This window comes from Nicotiana tabacum, chromosome 5, assembly GCF_000715075.1.
Source record: "Nicotiana tabacum cultivar K326 chromosome 5, ASM71507v2, whole genome shotgun sequence".
NCBI classification, from domain to species: domain Eukaryota; kingdom Viridiplantae; phylum Streptophyta; class Magnoliopsida; order Solanales; family Solanaceae; genus Nicotiana; species Nicotiana tabacum.
The window spans coordinates 126,590,564-126,611,514 of record NC_134084.1 but is presented as its reverse complement, the minus strand read 5'-3'; the positions used below and the strand labels follow the sequence as shown (position 1 = coordinate 126,611,514).

Genomic DNA, 20,951 nt, shown 5'->3' with positions numbered 1-20,951 from the left:
GGACTCGGTGTAGGAGGGCGTCCCCATAATTTCTATTACATCGGGCACTTCCTTCGGAGCAGTCGGCGTCCCAGGGGGCCCTACCCCCATCTCCATATCGGCTTCCCAAGTCTGAAGGGGTCAGTCTCATGAATCTCCCCCTCGGTTGCCGCTTGCTCCCCGAGAAGGGTCGATCCATGGGCGATAAATATGTCATCTTCTTTCGACTCATCCCTAAGCCGGAGAAGCTAGTCAAAATCTAGCACTCGGGAGTTGGTACTCTTCTTGGGCTTACGAGCCACACTCTTCGTTGGCTTCACCTCGAGACCCGGGGAGCCTGAAGATTATCTTTTCCTTCTCTTCTTTTTCCCCGCGGTAGCCCCGGGCTGTCCTGTAACGGAGGGATCAACGGGCAATGATACATCCTTATCCCCTTCCAAAGGTCTAATCTCGGTGGTCTTAGGCAAATCTATGAAAGAAAAAAGAAAGGTCAGTATGATGTGAGTTAAGAGCACGATAATAGCTATTCAAGGGATAACCTTACCATGAGAACGGGCCTCCCATCGGCCCTTCGAAAGCTTGCACCATGAGTGTTCGAAGTAGGACATCTGTTTGCAGATGCCTTTGATCCACTTCTTGAGCCAGGGGACCGCATTTGGAACCCGGGCAACAGCTGCACAACCACAAGTACGAATGATGAGAAAGGAATTGAAGAAAAATTGACACTTCAGGAAAGGCTGCACTTACGAGATGCATTCCACTTCTCGGGGAATGGCATGAACTCAGGAGGGATCAAGTTTTTGGTCTTCACCAGGACAAAGCACCCCCCAGCCTCGGTCTCGATCTTCGTCGATGCCCGAGAAGGGGGCCTTGCTGGCCCAACGAGTGAGCTTGATCATTCCCCCTCGGAAAATTCGGGGACTGTATAGATAGAGTAGGTGGTCGATGGTAAACCGATAAGACTCGGTGTTATTCACAAAGTAGCGAAGGAGGACTACAATCCTCCAAAGAGGCCGGTGGATTTGCCCAAGGCACAACTCGTATCTCTTGCAAAAATCCAAAATAATTAGGTCTACCGGTCCCAGTGTGAAGTTGTAAGTGTAAACACTTAAATACCCCTCCACGTGGGTGGTAATGGCATCCCCGAGCCCGTAGACTACTACATCTTTGCCTTCCCAATTGCAGTCCTTACGGACTGTGGAGAGGACGTCTACGGTAACAGAGCATATATACCTCGATGCTCCTTCACCCCGATCCTATTTGGATGAGGGTTTCTCAACCTTGAAGTCGTCCGCAATAGAACAACCCCCAAGAATAAACATTTTCAAGGGGGCTCGGGAGCCGATTCGGCAGCACGCGACTCGGTGGCAACCACTTATGAAGCAGCCGCCTTGAGGACAACTATTTCGGGAGCGACTACCTCAGCACCGGCGGTCGGTTAAGAAGATGAATAGGCAGCCTGTTGGGGAGCTGATTTGGAAGTTTTAGCCATTGTTGTCTGGTAAAATTTGAAGATTTGAAGAAAAAGTATGAAGGTTTGGAAGAACAAGTTTGAAGGCTGAACAACAGGGTATGAGGAATTGAAGGAGACCTGGGCAAGAACCTAAGAAAAATTATGAAGATTTGAAGATCAAAAGACGAAGATATGAAGGTCAGAAAGAAGTTGATAATAGCTAGGAAGTTCGAAGGTAATAGCTTGATCGGAAAGTAGAAAAAGAACAAAGGATGGAAGCTTTTATGGGGAGGTACACGACGCTTCGCATTCAGAGGCAACCAGCCGATGGTTGACGCATGTCCAAAGTCAGAACGACACGACTGAGGGGACGTTTCGACTTCTTCGTCGTTTCTTTTGTAAAGGAGAAAGGAACCAAAGAACACCTGTCGTTTCCCATCATTTCGATAACCTACTCTCTGAGAAATGAGAGGACTATCTATATACGGGTAAAACCGGGGCAAGTAAGCACCTCGATTTGCCAGTTGGGTTAAACGAAGCAAGGACATAACTGCATGAAATCAGGATCAAAACTGATAACCTCTCGTACTAAGGCCCAAATGAAGCGCTTACCACCGGGGTCATCAAGACAACCCCCCCTCCAGAATTCGGTACCGGCTCCAAGACTGAAAGCTCAACCAAATAGTTGCACACGGCTAACGAAGGGTCGTGATATCCGCGCCCAACCGGATATCACATCGTGGATTTCGGCCAGTATCGGTAGCAGTCAGTGATTACGGGAAAGAAGATTTTTACCTTTTTTAGAATTGTACTTTGGGTAAAACTCTCCTACTATATAAAGGGGAAGTTATTAATATACACTGTAACACACATATCAAGGCAATATAAACTTGTTTTCTATATTTCTAAGCTATTCAAAGGTTCTTATTGTTGTTCATAACTTTTCATATATATATCGGCTATGAATCGAAGGCAGATAAATTGTTAAGCCCACGACCAAGCCCGAATTCAATACTACTGCTGGTTTGGCTGTTTATCCTATCTTTTATTTGCTTATCTAACATTATTAATCACTTGTATCAGATTAATCCACATATTCTTAAAACCGCGTATAAATTCAATTGTTATTCATTTTAAGGGTGAATACTTATAACTTATATCCAATCTATTATTAATGTCTTAAATTTGAGGATTCAGTTACATTTTTTTCCTTTTTTCTCTCCTCTTCTCTATCCCTATTCAATGCCGCCTCTTTCCTCAAAATAAAAAAGAGAAGATGAAAGTCTACGGAAGTCAAGTCATCTGGGCAACGAATGTAAGATTTTAATAGAAAGTCGTGTTTTTAGGTAATGCACAAGCTTTTTAACTTCTTCTTTTTCTTCTTCTTAATATAGTCTAATCACAAGTAGTTGTAATAATCAAGATAACTAAACTTTGTGTCACGTTCCAAAAGGTCTAATAAGCCGGAAAATGCAGTTAGAGGTCCAAAAGTTGTACTGGATACCAAACATTGAAAAAGACACTCTCTATATGTGGTATAACTGTTGGAATTTCTAAAAGTATACCAGACGTAATTAGCATTACATATAATTGTCACGGGCGCTTAGGAACAAGTGCTCTCAAGTAAACCTCATCGGTATTTTACAGAAAATCGGATAGAGTTTTCTCTGTTTTTGGACTATCCCAAAAACTTCTCTGTCTCAAATCAGCAACCAAACATCCTAATAGCAATTTAATTGAAAATGACTTTATCAATTAACCAAAATAAATATTTACCTTTAATAGTCCACCTACTAACAACTGAAAATACTACTTTATCTCCAAATTTGATAAGAATGAGCGATACTCAACATAAGTCTATAATAACAAAGAAATACTCAAGATACTAAAAGAATGACCATGAAGCGACTCTAAGAGTTCAAAGAAAAGACCATAACAATTGATAAAATCTCTGACCACGCGAACAAGTGCGAGGCTCACCAAGAACTATCAACTTGTGCGCTCTAATTGATGAAATTCTCGCCCGCGTCAACTGCTATCTCTATAAAAAAATTAGCGGAGAATAAATCGCTAGCTCAGTGAGTAATAACACTTAACCACAACCGTTTTTATTGGAGACAAGTCAGAAAACATGCTAGTATATCAAACATAAAACAACATAAAAATGACCTTTCAGAAACAATAAACAATTTTCAGTCTCATCATGCTTTTCTTGTAGTATAATACAATTAACAGTGCAGTAATAAGCTCGGTAACTACTGTATAATATCAGTATTCACGTTTTGGGAGGTTTCAATGAACGGATCATATAATCGGTATAACTGTGGACTTCTTCGCAAGAAGTCAAATATAACGATAGTCCCTACTCGAGGGAAATCGGTAACGGTATGCTAGTTCTACCTTCCCACTAGCAAGGGCTATAACGGTAATCTGTAATTACAAGGTGCACCAGGTCTAACGAATCCGCCGTTAGCTACGAGATCCTTCAATGTCTACTCCCATTTATACTTGTCTTTGTAATCCGTATATACTCGTAGAAAATATTTTAAAACAATATAGGGCATTTCGGTTTTTATCAAATCATGTAATTTCGTTTCAATAACGGTAATCTTATCTCAAGTAACAGTAAAACGTATTCAGTAACAATGAGAATATTCAGAATAACTGTAATCGTCTAAAATAAATATAGTAGTATCATATCGAGTAAAAGACTTGTCCCACATGCAGATTCAAATCAGTTGGTAACATGCTCATATTAAAATCATATGTAAATCATGCTAGTTATAAAAATACAAATTGAGGTAAAGTTATTGCTCACCTCTCAAAGCCAACTAACCAAAGCTCGACTTCCTATTGATCCAATTGCTCAATTCGTGTGCAATCTATAAATCATATAAGTTTAGTGTTACCATCAATTGACCCCGAAATTCACTAAATTTAAGTGATAGCGAATTACAATTGTTGTAACCCACATCTTAGCGTCACTTAAGGATATTGTACGTTCAACGATCATAATACTATTAAAATAAATTTTCAACAGTTGCTTCATTCTAGGTTCATAGTTATTCAGGAACTAATTTGTTTCACATGGAAATTCATGTTACTATTACCCACCAAAATCAGAGTTCCAAACTCAATCCTAATTTTAAATTTTACTAAACATGGTCTAGTTTCTGTATATAAAGATACTAGTTTAACTAAAATATATTGCTATCTTCTCCTTCTTTTTTTATTCTAAAACCTCCAGTTGTTTTTCCCCAATTCTCAATCAAATCACACCCTTGTAATTACCCAAAATTACCATAAAATTCTATATCAAAAATTAATATTGCCACAGTAGATGGAAGCTTGCTTATGGTTACCTGGAACTCTATTGTTGAGGCTCGAAAATATATGCCAATTTCCTTTTTGATTAATCACGATGTTGCTGCTATAAGCAGCGAAACTTTTCTAAGTTTGATGCTTTAGTGGCTAAGGGTTTTCAATCCCTTATTGAACGCCACAATCTGATGGGCTTTAGCATATTTCCCTTCTTTTATATATATTTTATTCTTTTGATCTTATTTTATTTGTTTTGCTTCCCTTTTTTTTTTGGCTAATGACCAATACATCCTTATTTAAAATATAGGTATTACAATAATCAACATATTAGGTTACATTAACAACTAGCTTTTCTCACATAATCAATAATATATATACTAAAAACGAATTTTATACAACTAATTATATAGTATACAATTTATTTATAACTTATCTACAACTTTTATACATTATTTTTATCCAATTAAAAATAACTACAACATCATACAACTTAAATATATTTTTCATACAAAATATGTCTTTTGTATGTATTTTGAATATATTTTGTATGTGGTGTGTTCTTCTTCTTCTCTGAAATTCCAATCAAAACTTTCTCTCTTAATACAATTTTGATACAAATCAACAACTTCATGTAAGAAAAAAATATTTATAAATAAAATACAAATTTCATACAACGATTCATATATTATACAAGTATTTTTCAACTTTCAAATAAAAAAAAAATATAACTACAACAGAACACAACTTAAATACAATTTACATACAATTATAATATAATTTTTATACATCTTCAAGTTTCAATCTGAAAATTAATTCAAAATCAACTCTAATCTTCATCAAACAGCTTCAAAATTGAGAGATAAAACTCCAAAGAATATTCCCGGTTGTTTTCACAACACCCAAGTAATAATTTTAAAAATCGAATTCAAAATCAAAGGCTTTCAATGGCAGGCGGGGCAACGGATAACGAGTTGTTCGATTGTAATAAGCGACGACATCAAATTTATTGAATTCTCTGAAGAATAAAAAAAAGAAAAAGGAGATGAGAAAAAAGAATATTCCCGATTGTTTAGCCGCAAAGGTTGGCCGAGTTGGTTGGTTGGGTGATTTCCTACATGGGAGACTTAAGATCGATTCCCTCACCAGCAGTCTCCTCAGCCAGAGCTCGTCGCACCGCGCATGCCTAGTGCGGTTTACATCTCCTGTGTGGTTTGCGAGCTATTGCACAATGAGCAGGTTGCCCAGTGCGCACCTGAAGGGTAGTGACTGTGGGTTTCCCTGAGAATTTTTTAAAAAGAAGAAGAAGAAGAAGAGAATCATAGAGATCCAAAGAAGAAGAAGTCGGGCAGAAAAAGAATATATAGAGAGAGAGATCTGCGGAAGTGGTAGACCTGTGTAATTTGATTTCCACATTAATTAAAAGGCTACAATCAAGGATACTCATTTAAAAACTTATATGTATATAACTGGTAAATTATATTTCAACTTATAATTAAGTTAAAACCTAAACAATAATGGTAAATAAGTTTCTAATGTAGTATATAAACATTGTATAGCCACTCTCAAAATAATAGCCGAAAAATAAAATTTTTTTGTAATATATATATATGTTATATATAAAAATTATACAAATTTTATATACTTTTGTGGCTACCGAATATAAATAATTTGCAGCAGGTTAAAAATGATCTTGGAAAAAACAAATAAACAAATTGGGCTAAGCGAAATAGTCCCATCACTTTTTGTTGGGTTCTCTCACCTGCACTTTTCGTAAAGGTAAAAAACAAAATTTAGAGTATATTAAAAGGATGTAGGAATTACTATAATTTGAGTAGTAGGACAATAATAAAGGAAGAAAGATATCCATTGCACAATAAAATGGTAAGGAATCAATTAGTCAAATTAAAATTACAACTTGTTACCATTTTTGTATGAGAAATTCCACATGACACCAAAGCCAAACTTTGCCTTTTCTCTTCGTTCATTCATTAATCCCTTTCACAGAAATTCATAGAAAATTATCAAAGGAAGAAGAAAAGTAAAAGGGAAAAAGTAAGAACAAAAAGGGAAGAAGAAGAAGAAGAAGAAGAATGAGGGCATGGTCATCAACTTCTTTAAAGCTTTTATGGTTTATTTTGCCATTGCTTTTGATCGCTGGTTTTGTTGTTGTCACTGGTCCACAGGGTTCTATTTATAATTGGCTATCAACTTCTCACTATTTATATAGTTCTTCAACTTCAACACTGGTGAGTTTTTGTATAATGATGAAACAATATTATGCATAAGAAAATGATATTTACTTTCTTACTTATATTAAGTCCTCAATTCCCCTATATCATGTGGATGATGAATTCAGGATTTAAAATTTATGGGTTTAACTTTTAAAGTTTTAACGTTGAACTCATATATTTTTTAAGTTATGGATTCATATCTATTATTTTTATAATTTTAATTAATTTTATATATAAATTTATACTTTGCTGAAAGTTATGAGTGGCCTGCACAGTTCGTCATCAATATTCTTCAAGGAATAAAAAAGAAGACGGAAACATTGTTATGTAAATATCATTCCAAAGGGGAAAAGTGTGGTGCATAACTTGGAACTGGTTTTCTCATTATTTTAATTTGTTTATATTTTTAGATTGATGTAAAAACCTTGGAGCGAAAGCTCAATATTACCAACATGGGTTGTGGTGGAATGGATATGATTCCTCCACCCTTAACCAAAGATTTCTGGTTTGAGCCCTGGACATAAAAAAGTCCTATTAGGGAGCGCTTCCCCCTTAAGCCTTAACCGGCGTGAATTCAAATGTGCGGATAACAAAACCCGAGTGGGTAACCCAACCAAAAAAGAAAAACTCAGCATTACCCAAAATAATCTTGATGTGTTTCGACCCTGTATAGCTGCCTCGTTAATACTCCATGTTGTTATTCTTCCAAATTTTCCATAGTTTTCTTGATCATTTATATCATATTTCATGACCATACTTGTTTAAAATCGTTATTAGATGCATAATCGTTAGGATTACAACAATCTTAAAATTTTAATGGACCATGATCATGTTGTATGATATTAGAAGTTTATGATTTGGTGTTGTCATAAATACTTACCATGTGCTAATTGTTCATTTATTGTTAACCAGAAGGATGAGGCCCCAAATGTTACTTTGAGCTCAGTCGCACCAAAAAGATACAGCAAATTAGAGAAATTGGAAGCAGGTCTTGCAAAAGCTCGAGCTACAATATTAAGAGAAAACAATAATTGGAATAATCAGACAGAAGATGAATATATACCTCATGGTCCTATGTACTTAAATGCTACTGCCTTCCACAGGTAAGAATTTACATACCATTCACCGCAAGTTTTGTTTTTTCCTACCCGATGTTCGATATAACTAATTCTACGTAAACTAATTAAAGGGGGATGCGTTCCCTATCAATATAGTTTTTCTATTCTTAGGGTTCGAATTCGAAATGTCTGATTAAAAGTAGATTGATTTTATCTTTCCTACTTCAACTCTTGGTGGTCCACATATTCACTACTAGTTACTTTTATTGATTATATAAGTTTTAACATTTCTATTTAAATATCTAAGTTCTTATTTCAAAAAAATTGATTCAGAAGCTTATCAATTGTTTTCAATCACCCAAGCCAAAGAAGTTCTATGTTTTTCCTCCAATTTTAATAACTTTAATTGAATATAAATATATATATATATATATATATATATATAGAAGTCGGCAAAGTAAGTGGGGATAAGACTAGTGGGTACCAGACACCGGGTGAAAACCTAAAAAAAACGAAGCAGGAATAAGACTAGAGCTGTGACATTCTTTTTACTAACAAGGGTTATGATGGAGTGTTAAGTACTCTTTCATCCTTAACCAGGGGTCTCAAGTTCGAGCCTTGTGTATGAAGTCGCTTTTATTAAAGAGCGTGAATCCAAATTTAGTCGGGCCCCAACACGAGTACCGGACATTAGCTGGGGAAAAACAATGGGGATAAGACTAGAATCCTGGGATTCTTTTTAGGAAAATTTATACTTGCTTGCTAGCCGTGAAAGGCATCATTCATTTATTTCTCGGCTTAAGATTTATGTGCATATTAATAATGCGTTAAAGATGGCTACTATGGATCTATACTTTGACGAGAAAAATCACGAAGTATCAAATACAATAAGAAAGTTATCCACTCATACAATCTTGACAAAATATTAAAATTTATAATTAGTATAAAAATGAAATATTACTCCCTCCGTTTCAATTTATGTGAATCTGTTTGACTGGACACGGAGTTTAAGAAAAAATGAACACTTTTGAAATTTGTGGTCCTAAACAAGTTGAAAAGGGGCTATTTGTGTGGTTATAAAAGCTTCTCATTAAGGGTAGAATTGTAAGTTTAAGCTAGATTGTTTTCAAATTTAGAAAGGGGTCATTCTTTTTGGAACGGACCAAAAAGGAAATCGGTTCACATAAACTGGAACAGAGGGAGTAGGTTGGAAGAAGAAGATGAAATATAGGAGTATGAAGGAAAGTATCAGCTTCTGATTAGGGGAAAAAGATAGAAAATTTCATACCTAAATTCGTAAAATGCAGGAGCTATTTACCTACTATGGCAATCATAGTAATATCTTCTAATGCTAAATAACATAATAGGGATTTTATCAACATTTAGATTATCAGCATTGTTACAACATCATTTGACATTTAATGTTTTATTTAACCAAAAAAGTTAAATTATTCTTTTTCATATTCTTATTAACCCTCACAATACCCTCCTCATACCCCACTTGTGAAATTACACTGGATTGTTGTTATTAACCCTCAACCAACTTCGATTGTTAACTATGGAAAAAGGGACTGAAATTTCCTACCCAAACCTATAATGAGTTTAAATTCTATGCACTCTCAGTGTAAAAACACATCAACAATCAGGTCACTTATAAGGTAATTACAAATAAATGTTTGTCATAAACATTAATTGGTAACCTGATAAAAATGATAACGAACTTATTGTAACATGCATGTCAAATTACACGATAATATAAAAAATTACATTGCAAGTGTATATAACTTGGATCGCGATTTCTTGACGTGCAGGAGCTATTTGGAGATGGAAAAAAATTTCAAGGTATATGTGTACAAAGAAGGGGAACCTCCAGTATTTCATTTTGGTCCATGCAAACATACATATGCTATTGAGGGTTACTTCATTCATGCAATGGAAATCAGCAAATTCAGAACTTCAGATCCAAACAAAGCTCATGTGTATTTCCTCCCAATGAGTGTTACAATGTTAACACAATTCGTTTATGTGCGTGATTCCCATGAATGGCGTCTTATGAAAAACATTGCCCTCGACTATGTCAATATCGTTTCCAACAAGTATCCTTTTTGGAATCGAAGCCTTGGAGCAGATCATTTCATCCTTGCTTGTCATGATTGGGTACGTATTCATTAATTCCCCCTTCTTTTTTACATTATCAGTATATATAATATGAAGGGGAGCCTTGGAGCAACGGTAAAGTTATTTCCGTATGATCACGGGTTCGAGCTCTCTACATCACATCCCTTGGGTGTAGCCCTTTCCTGGACCCTGCGTGAGATATCTTGTGCACCAAGCTCTCTTTTAATGTACATAATTTTATTAAATTCGTCCATAGCAATAACTTTCTCTTTGAAGAAAAAAGAAAAGAAAAATGACTAGATTTGAAGCACAAGAGACAACATTATTCCGAAACAAACTTGAACATCATTTTAATTAAAATGGTTAAAAATACCTGAAAAACATAGGTAAAGATATCCTTTTTGACCTACCAAATAGTGTCATGTCTTTTTAGAATAAATGGACTAATTTCAGTTCAAATTCATTTCTTGCATGGTTGGCGTCCATACTCTGCAACTCTTCCTCATTTGAATAGGTAATTCAAAATGATGATTGAAACTCATAAATTTGAGACACAGGTACCCTTGTAAAGTTATTAAAAATAAAATAGATATTGAAAAATTTCAAATATTATATCACTCGGTTGATTTTCTGTACCATTTCTAATACCATGAACATTGGTTAGCTATTAGCCTAATGTAACAGAAATTCAGTTATCTTTACACAAATAGCCAGCCAGATTTAATGTTTATTTTTTCTAGCAGGCATACATAAATTATATACTAATACATACATGGTTATACACTTACATATATTATCCGCGCCAACTATTTTTAGTTTAAACAGTTGGGTGGATTATCTAGGTCTATACGTCACATGTAATATTCTTTATACATTGTTATATACAGGGGCCTGAAATTTCTTTTGCTATTCCATACTTATACAAGAACTCAATTAGAGCTCTATGCAATGCCAATACCTCAGAAAAATTTAATCCAACAAAAGATGTCTCAATTCCAGAAATCCATCTCCCTTATGGCACAACTAAAGGCCTATTAGGCGGTCCGCCGCCGTCGGAACGGCCGGTTCTGGTATTTTTCGCCGGAGGACTACATGGTCCAATTAGGCCAATTCTTTTACAACATTGGGAAAATAAGGATGAAGATGTTCAAATTCATAAATACCTACCAAAGGGTATTTCATATTATGATATGATAAAAAAGAGCAAATATTGTATATGTCCAAGTGGATATGAAGTTGCTAGTCCAAGAATGGTTGAAGGACTTTATATGGGATGTGTTCCTGTCCTTATAAAAGATAATTATGTTATCCCTTTTAGTGATGTTCTTGATTGGACTACATTTTCTGTTTTAATTCCTGTTAAGGATATTCCCAACCTCAAGAAAATTCTATTGGATATTCCTCAAGAGAAGTATTTAGAAATGCAGAAGAGAGGGATTCAAATGAGGAGGCATTTTGAGGTTAATTCTCCGCCAAAAAGATATGATGTTTTTCATATGATTCTTCATTCAATTTGGCTTAGAAGATTAAATGTCCGAATTCGCCATGTGGATGAATCTTGAACTGAAATTTTTTGCTGGTGGATAGGAAACTGTGAATTTTCATTTAGAATTTAATTTTTTTTAGATGGTTGTGTTTTATAGTGAGTATTTGATGTTGCTAAATAGATCAATACATATCATTATGTTTCATGCTTGTGCACCATTTACGAGCTACTAAAAGCTATTCTGTATTTGATTAATGTGGCATTGTGTTGTGTATGTAGCGATTGGACATATGAATGTTCAGTTGCGACAATTTGATAGCCCTGTTCAATGAACCTTCATTTATTTCTTGTTGAATTGACATAATTCAAAAAAAAAAAAAAAAAGGATAAGGAAAAGAAGAAAAAAATAGTCTTTTTTAAAAAAGCTTCTCTCTCATGCTCTCAGCTAAGGGTATCTAACGGGTGGGCCGGGCCGGGCTAGGTAGGGAAAAGTTGAAACTGTCCGGGTTTTGAACCAAGCCAGTTACAGGTTAGGGGTTACCGGGCTTAATGAGTTCGGGTTCATCTGGATAAAAAATGAACCGTAAGGGTTACGGGTACAAGGGGCGGGGCGGGGCCGGGTTAGTATTTTTTTTATTTTTTTATATTTTGTATAACTATTGTAATTTATATTAATATAAAGTAAAAATATAAAGAATACAATAAAGATGGAAAAAAAATTGCACTTATAAATTGCAAGTACTACATTTATTTCAAAATTTAAACTTACAAATTGAAAGATTTACATTTAACAAGTAAATTAACTAAAAAAGAGTAAATTCAAAAGTTTTGCATGGCCTTAGACTCTAAAACCTTAAAAAAAAATTAAAATCTAGCCTTTAAACCGGGTTCTACAGGGATTTTGGTTGATCGGATTTGACCGATCCGGTTAACCAGATGAGTTAAAGTGAACGGACCAACCCCTAACCCCAGTAACCCAGCCCATCCGGCCCCCTAAGTACCGGGCCAGACCGGGTTTCAACCGGTCTGGGTCGGTCAGGCCCGGGTTAACCCGGCCCATTTGACACCTCTACTCTCAGCGCACGTTAGCTAACGTACGTTGATGCGTCTGCCATGGGAAGGGGGCCAGGTAGAGGATGAGGAAGGCCGAAAAAATGCCGATTCTTACATTTGGAAATTCAGTAAGCAACAATGCAAAAGCTGGGAAGGTAATTCAAGCACAAACACAAGAATTGAAGACACCAGAACAACAAGGATAGTGATGACTGGGAAATGAAGCATCTTCTTCGATCAACTTTGAGGTGAGCAGGAAATTGACTCTTAGTACGCCATTACTAATTGAGCAAATTGGTAAAACTGTCACTACTAGGTAGGGCTGGGCATAATTTGGTAAATACTGAATTACCGTACCGAAATCGAAAATTTTGGTTTTGGTATACGGTATTTTAGTATTTGATTTAAGTTTTTAAAAAAATTGGTATTAGATATGGTATGTGGTATTTTAAAATAAAATACCGAAATACCGATACCGTACCGAAATATATATTATATTATGCAAAACACATATTATCAATTATAACATAAATATAAAATATCTAAAAGTTTATTTTTCTTTATTCTCAAAGTTCATCAATTAACTCTAAACAAGTGACGAGACATTTCTAATGATCAGATATTTTTTTATGTACAAGTTTCTCTATTTGGGTCGATATTTGCTAGTTTTGGACAAAATTTTTGTCAACAAACATTTTCAGTTTTGTATTTTTGAGTACTTTAATTAAGAATAGTAGAGTGTATGGCTCTATGCACTAGTTAGTATTCAAACCGAATAAACCGAACCGAATAAACTGAAATCGAAAAGAGAAAAATTGAACCATACCAAATTTAATTAGGTGTATTGGTATAGGATTTTAAGAAACCAAATAACGAAAATACCAAACCGAAATGTCTAACTACCTTACCGATCGATCAATGAACACCCCTGCTCCTAGGGTTGATGAGAAAACCAATAAAACGGTAACTATGCCTTACCCTAATAATGTGCAAAAGAAAAGGAAAATGAGTAAGGAGCAAATCGCAGATAAAATTGAGGCACTTGTAGCCCATATTGTGATTGAGAATCTGATTGAGAACCCTAAAGAGATGAACCCTGCAAATCGCAGAGCTGAACCACGAGCATGAGCCAATTTATTTCAGCAGAACCGTGCAACCACTCATGGAATAACACTCAGATACATCCCACCTCAGAGTGTGGATGGCCAAATAGTGGTAAAACTAGATCTTCAAGATGTGGAAGAGGCAGAGGAAAAATGGAATGGAGCGTTAATAGCCTACATCATTGGAGATAATCCTGGATATAATGCTATGAAATGTTATATTGCTCAGCATTGGCTTGATGTTGCTGAATCAGATCTATTCCTCCATGATGAAAGGTATTATATGATTAAGTTTTAGTCATTAGTAGACGTGCTCAAAGTCTTCTATGCTGGACCTCACACTATCAGAAATAGGCCAATAATTCTCAAACTGTGGACACCAAAATTTGACTTACGCAAAGAATTCCTCATTGAAATACCTTTATTGGTGATTTTTCTTAAACTGCCCGTGACTTGATGGGATAGTAAATCACTAAGCAAAATTGCCAATGCAATTGAGAAACCTCTATTTGCTGATGAGTGCAACACCAAGCAAACAAGAACCTCCTATGCAAGGATGCTGATCGAAGTCAATGTTATAAGAACTTTACCTACAGAGATTACTGTTTTGTATCCTAGAGGCTGGAAATTTCAGCAATAACTAGTATATGAATGGAAGCCTAGTTATTGTGACAAATGCCAGACCATTGGTCATGTATGTCACAATCAACAAGGCCCGAGAGAGCAGCAGTGAGAGCAACCAAAGAGAATAAGAGAAAAGCCAAAAAAGTTACATATGATTGGAGAACTAAAGGGCTTGTGATACCTGAAGCTGGCCACAAAGAAGTTGTGATGAATGAAGGTGGCAACAGAATAAAGCAGATCCAAACTGATGCGGTACAGGAGAAAGTCCAACCTTGCCTACCAGTGGAGATCCAGGAGCATATTCAGAGGCAACTTGCAATGGATGCAGGGAACATAATATCAAATACAGTGGACAAAGGCAAAAAGTAAGCTAGCCCAGATTTGATCCTAGAGAATTTTCCTATGTTAACACCTACTACTAGCAGTAGTGGCTCCAAAAAGGTAGCAACTGGTACCAGTAAAAGCTCTTCCCTACTGTATTGGAAAAAAACTGAGTTTATATTAAAAGATGATGTGGCATGACACGTGGATTAGTTAAATGGTCAAAGCGCAGCAATTGACTAAGAGGCACGGATGGAAACAGCCACGGGAAGAAGAATTTAAATAGGCACGAGACGACGTATAGATACGAGTCTCGTACCAATTTAAATTATTTACAGCCAACAGGTAGAAGGCATTGAAAGCAAAGATCTGGTGACAGAAAGGAGTCCAAATTCATTATTAAATACTTGATACGTTACGAAATTGGTATTTAATAGGAATGATTGTATAACGGCTTATTTAATATCATTTATTACTCATGATTATATCATTAAAGCTGAGGCTTCATTCCTTTACCTAGAATTATCTATAAAAGGAAGAAGTATCATCATTTGTAAGGACACGGAATACTATTGAGAATTTATTGAAATTCACATCTATTTGCTTCTTTACAATCGTTCTCAAAAGTATTTTATTTTTGTCTCATGATTATCAGTAACCCGAATTTCTTTTTAGCTTTGACCAAAGACTCAGATTTTTGGTTAAACAAATTGGTTCCGTTACCGGGAATCTGATAATCTTTCCTTTTAAGCTATATCTTATCTATTGGCGTCACCATGTCAAACAACAACGCCGACAACAATAGTAATAACACATTGGGAAACCATGAGAATCAAATACATCAAAATCAAGATAACGTGGTTCCCTCTCCTCTAAATTCACCACGTCAATCTCGTGAAGGCACTCCTGTTACTGAATCCCGTGCTGATCAACAAGAGCAATCTAAACATTTTGAAGGAGTTACAACTAAAGCTTTGCAAAAGCTAATTGATGCACAGGTCGGCAAAGCTCTTCAGGCACTTGTTAGTCGATTGCCTGCTGCGCCACCTACACCAACTCCTAATAATAATACATTGGAGAACCCCCGTTCTGGTCTTGATAATTCTGGAAACAGAGCAACCCCCAGTGAACCACAAGAAGGGGACCAGGTAATTTAAATAATTCGTATTTGCAAAATTTAGTACTAACCTTGCAGAAACAGCTTAAGGAACAAAATGAGCGTATTGAACAAATCCCTGGAGTTCCACCTGTAATAAAAGGAGTAGACATGGACAAATACTCACAACAACCATGGAAGCCTAGTGCTGCTCCCCTTCCAATTCCGAAAAAGTTCAAAATGCCTGACATCCCGAAATATGATGGTACTACAGACCCACGTGACCACGTGACTGCATTTACAACCGGCGTAAAAGGCAACGACTTGACCAAACAAGAAATTGAATCAGTATTGGTCAAGAAATTTGGAGAAACACTCACCAAGGGTGCATTAACCTGGTATTCTCTTTTATCTGAAAATTCTATTAATTCTTTTGCTGAGCTTGCAGATTCTTTTATTAAAGCACATTCGGGAGCACAAAAGGTTGAGAAAAGGATGGAATATATTTTCAAAATCAAACAAGGGGATTCAGAGTTGCTTAGAAACTTCGTTGATAGATTCCAGCGTGAAAGAATGACTCTACCTCGTGTGCCTGACAATTGGGCTACTATAGCTTTTGCAAGTAATTTAAATGACAAAAGTTCTGAAACCACGAGACGACTCAAAGAAAGTCTTCGAGAATTTCCTGCAACCACATGGAATGATGTTTACAACAGGTATAGCACGAAGCTGCGAATCGAAGAAGATACCGTACCTAAGCTCCATCATGAAGAAAGGGGCGGTACCCGAAGGTCAGAAACCGAAAAAAGATCAGGTAAAAACAGGTACGATCCATATATGGGACCCGCAGGAAAGGACCCATGTTCGAAACAAGATAGCCAGCAATATGATCAAAAATCAAGGAATCAGGATTCTGGCTCTTCTTCAAAGTTCAGGAATGATCGGAACAGACAAGAATCACGAGATGATGACAGGAGTTTAAAGGCACGATTCGGTGGATATAATTTTAATGTCTCTACCTCCGAGCTCGTAGCTGTTTTAAGAAGCATGGGAGATAAGGTACGGTGGCCAAAAGAGATGCGGTCAAATCCAAGTAGACGCAATCCGGATCATTGGTGCGAATTTCACAACGATCACGGGCACAAAACTTCAGAATGCAGATTCCTGCAGAGTGAAGTGGATCATTTATTGAAGCAAGGGTACCTCACTGAGTTATTTAGTGAGAAAGGAAAACAAGCTTATATGAAAAACAGACAAGAGCCACCACAACCTCCTTCACCCAAGAGGACAGTGAATGTCATAAGCGGGGGAGAGGACATTCACGGCGTAACCTACACAGCCTCCAACAAGGTTTCTAAGGTAACAATTACACACGGGAAACGGGTGCGGCAGGTCCTTGAAAATGAAAGTATTTCGTTCGATGACGCAGATACCGAAGGAGTGACAACTCCACATAATGACGCACTGGTAATATCTTTACTTGTACATGATACTAATGTAAAACGAGTTTTGATTGATCCAGGGAGTTCTGTAAATATTATATTACTAAGGGTACTACGAGAAATGCAAGCTGAAGACAAAATGATACCCAAGGCGCACACCTTGTCAGGCTTTGACAATTCAAGTGTAGTAACAAAAGGTGAGGTATTTCTAACAACTTTTGCTATGGGTGTTGTGAAGGAAACTAAATTTTAGGTAGTTGATATGGAAATGGCCTACAATATGATCATGGGGAGACCATGGATACACGATATGGACGCTGTCCCATCAACTCTACATCAGGTTATTAAATTCCCATCACCATGGGGAATTTGCCAAATTCGTGGGGATCAGCAGATGGCTAAAAGTGTCAACGCTGTAACAAGTACGAGCGCCGAAAATAAAGAAAAGTAGCAATTACAAGAAATAATTGAAGGTAAAAAAGATCAAACTTCAACTGAATAGGAAAAGACGGATTTGGACTCAAGACCTGACACAATTCAAGAACCTGAAGAAAATGAAAGCATCAAAACGACAATTGAAGAGCTTGAGGCAGTGATGTTATTTGATCAATGGTCTGAACGGAGGGTTTATGTCAGGGCCAATTTAACCACGAACATGCGAGGTATGATAATCGAATTTTTAAAAGCTAACTTAGACTGCTTTGCTTGGTCCCACGCTGACATGACAGGGATTCCACCAAATATGGTGACTCACAAACTCAATGAGGACCCTTCTTTTACACCAATAAAGCAAAAGAAACGGAAACAAGGTGCTTTCAAGAACCAGGTGATTCAGGAGGAAGTCCAAAAATTATTAAAAATCGGATCAATCCGTGAGGTAAAATATCCTACTTGGTTAGCTAATACGGTAGTCGTACCCAAGAAAAATGGTAAGTGGCGTGTTTGTGTAGATTATACCGATTTAAATAAAGCCTGTCCAAAAGATTCCTTTCCCTTACCGCATATAGACCAACTAATTGATGCAACCGCAGGTCATGAACTTTTAAGTTTTTTAGATGCATACTCAGGATATAATCAAATTAAAATGGATTCTGGTGATGAAGAAAAAACTTCTTTCATTACAGACAGGGGGACTTACTGTTATAAAGTAATGCCCTTTGGCCTCAAAAATGCCGAGGCAACCTATCAAAGGTTGGTCACCAAAATGTTCCAAGAACATTTAGGGAAAACAATGGAGGTATATATAGATGATATGCTCGTCAAAACCCATCAATCTCACGACCATATTTCTCATCTATCTGTTACTTTTGAAATTTTGCGAAAATTTAATATGAAACTCAACCCAGAAAAATGTGCATTTGGTATTGCATCAGGTAAGTTTTTGGGTTTTCTTGTTTCTAATCGTGGTATTGAAGTGAATCCTTCTCAGATCAAAGCAATAGAAGAAATCCCGGATATACTTACTAATAAAAAGGAAGTACAAAGATTAACGGGAAGAATTGCAGCTTTGCGGAGATTTATTTCCAAATCCTCGGAAAGGTGTTTTAAGTTTTTCTCTGCACTTAAAAAGAAAGATCATTTTGAATGGAATGAAGATTGTCAACAAGCCCTTAGAAATTTGAAAGCTTATTTGTCAAAACCACCGTTGTTGGCAAAACCGAAGGTGGGGGAAAAACTTCTCATTTATCTGGTCGTATCTGAAGTCGCAGTAAGTGCTGTTTTAGTCTGCGACGACCAAGGTAAACAATCTCCTATTTATTATGTAAGTAAGTCCTTATTGGAAGCTGAGACACGATACCCACAGCTAGAAAAATTAGCATTAGCTTTGATCATGGCATCTAGAAAGTTAAGACCTTATTTTCAATATCATCCCATTGTAGTAGTTACTGCTTTTCCACTTCGAAATATTTTGCATAAACACGAACTTTCAGGAAGATTAGCAAAATGGGCTATAGAACTAAGTGAGTATGAAGTTATTTATCAACCCAGGACCGCTATAAAGTCTCAAGTACTAGCTGATTTCGTGGCTGATTTTAGCCAGGGGATGCATTTAGAAGCAGAAAAAGAATTATTAGTTTTTAATGGTGCGAACCCGGGGACTTGGGTTTTATACACTGACGGTTCATCTAATGTAAAAGGGGCAGGCTTAGGAATAGTCCTCGTACCACCTGCGGGTGAGACCATTAGACATGCTATAAAATGTCATTCTATAACTAACAATGAAGAAGAGTATGAGGCTGTAATTGCAGGTTTAGAATTGGCACGAGAACTCGGCATAACACAGATTATAATCAAGAGTGATTCTCAACTCGTGGTTAATCAGATGCTGGGGACTTATACAGCCAGAGAGTCACGAATGCAAGAATACCTCGCAAAGGTACAGGAGTTAATAAAGCAATTCCAAACTTGGAAAGTAGTGCAGATCCCAAGAGATGAGAATGTAGAGGCAGATGCTTTAGCAAACCTTGCATCTGCAGCAGACGTGGCAAACAATACAGATGCTTCAGTCATACATCTATTTCATTCCGTTCTTGAACCTGATAAAAACGAGGTAAATTTTAATCATCTAACATGGGATTGGAGAAATGAAATTGTTGCCTTTTTACAGCACGGAACCGTGCCTAATGACAAAGGAAAGGCTTACGCGCTTCGCAAAAAAGCTGCACGATATTCTTTATATCAAGGTAATCTTTATCGAAAGATGTTCGGCGGACCACTAGCAAGGTGTCTCGGTCCCTCTCAAACCGAATATGTCATGAGAGAAGTACATGAAGGACATTGTGGGAATCACGCAGGAGGACGGTCACTGGTAAGAACGTTAATTCGCATAGGATATTATTGGCCTAAGATGGAAGAAGAGGCAACCAGTTTCATGTCCAAATGTGATAAATGTCAAAGGTACGACAATAATATGCCCAGACCAGCTGAGTTACTACATCCTGTTTTAGCCCCTTGGCCCTTTATGAAATGGGGAATGGATATCGTAGGTCCACTTCCACAAGCAAAAGGTCAGGTAAAATTTCTACTTGTACTTACAGATTATTTCACTAAATGGGTAAAAGCAGGGGCATTTAAACAGGTACGAGAAAAAGAAGTTAAAGACTTCATATGGCGAAATATAATATGCCGCTTTGGAGTACCAAAGGAGATCGTGTGTGACAATGGACCACAATTCATTGGAGCACAAGTTACAGAATTTCTTCGAAGTTGGCAGATCAAAAGAATAACGTCTACGCCATATCATCCAGTGGGGAATGGACAAGCAGAATCAACTAACAAAGTTATTATCAATAACTTGAAAAAGAGGTTACAAGATTCAAAAGGTAATTGGCCTGAGGTGTTACCTGAAGTACTATGGGCTTATCGTACAACGACCAAAACAGGCACTGGAGAAACACCATTTTCGATGGTTTATGGTACGAAAGCCTTAATTCCAGTTGAAATAGGTGAGCCAAGCACACGATACGATCAGGCAACAGAGGAATCTAATAATGAAGAGATGCGGGTTAGCCTAGATTTACTTAAAGGAAGAAGAGAAGCTGCTTTGATAAGGATGGCGGCACAAAAGCAAGTAATAGAACGATATTACAATAGGAAAGCACGCCTCAGATTTTTCAAAATTGGGGACTTCGTGCTTAAAAAGGTGTTCCAATCTGCAAAAGCTGC

The 20,951-nt window shown here is 36.8% G+C and overlaps 1 protein-coding gene across 1 annotated transcript; it reads left to right on the top strand.

The window, feature by feature from the left end:
* The first annotated feature begins 6,658 nt into the window (after positions 1-6,658).
* Positions 6,659-11,901, top strand: LOC107818161 (putative glycosyltransferase At5g03795). Its single transcript, XM_016644106.2, has 4 exons — positions 6,659-6,999; positions 7,897-8,087; positions 9,854-10,199; positions 11,048-11,901. The coding sequence occupies exons 1-4, from the start codon at positions 6,844-6,846 to the stop codon at positions 11,720-11,722; spliced, it is 1,368 nt and encodes a 455-aa protein (XP_016499592.1). The 5' UTR covers positions 6,659-6,843; the 3' UTR covers positions 11,723-11,901.
* The last annotated feature ends 9,050 nt before the right edge of the window (positions 11,902-20,951 follow it).

Excerpts from the sequence above, each read along its gene's own strand:
- LOC107818161 (XM_016644106.2), top strand. The coding sequence starts at position 6,844 with ATGAGGGCATGGTCATCAACTTCTTTAAAGCTTTTATGGTTTATTTTG. Across the intron at positions 8,088-9,853 it reads AATGCTACTGCCTTCCACAG|GAGCTATTTGGAGATGGAAA; the intron begins GTAAGAATTTAC and ends CTTGACGTGCAG. Across the intron at positions 10,200-11,047 it reads TCCTTGCTTGTCATGATTGG|GGGCCTGAAATTTCTTTTGC; the intron begins GTACGTATTCAT and ends TGTTATATACAG.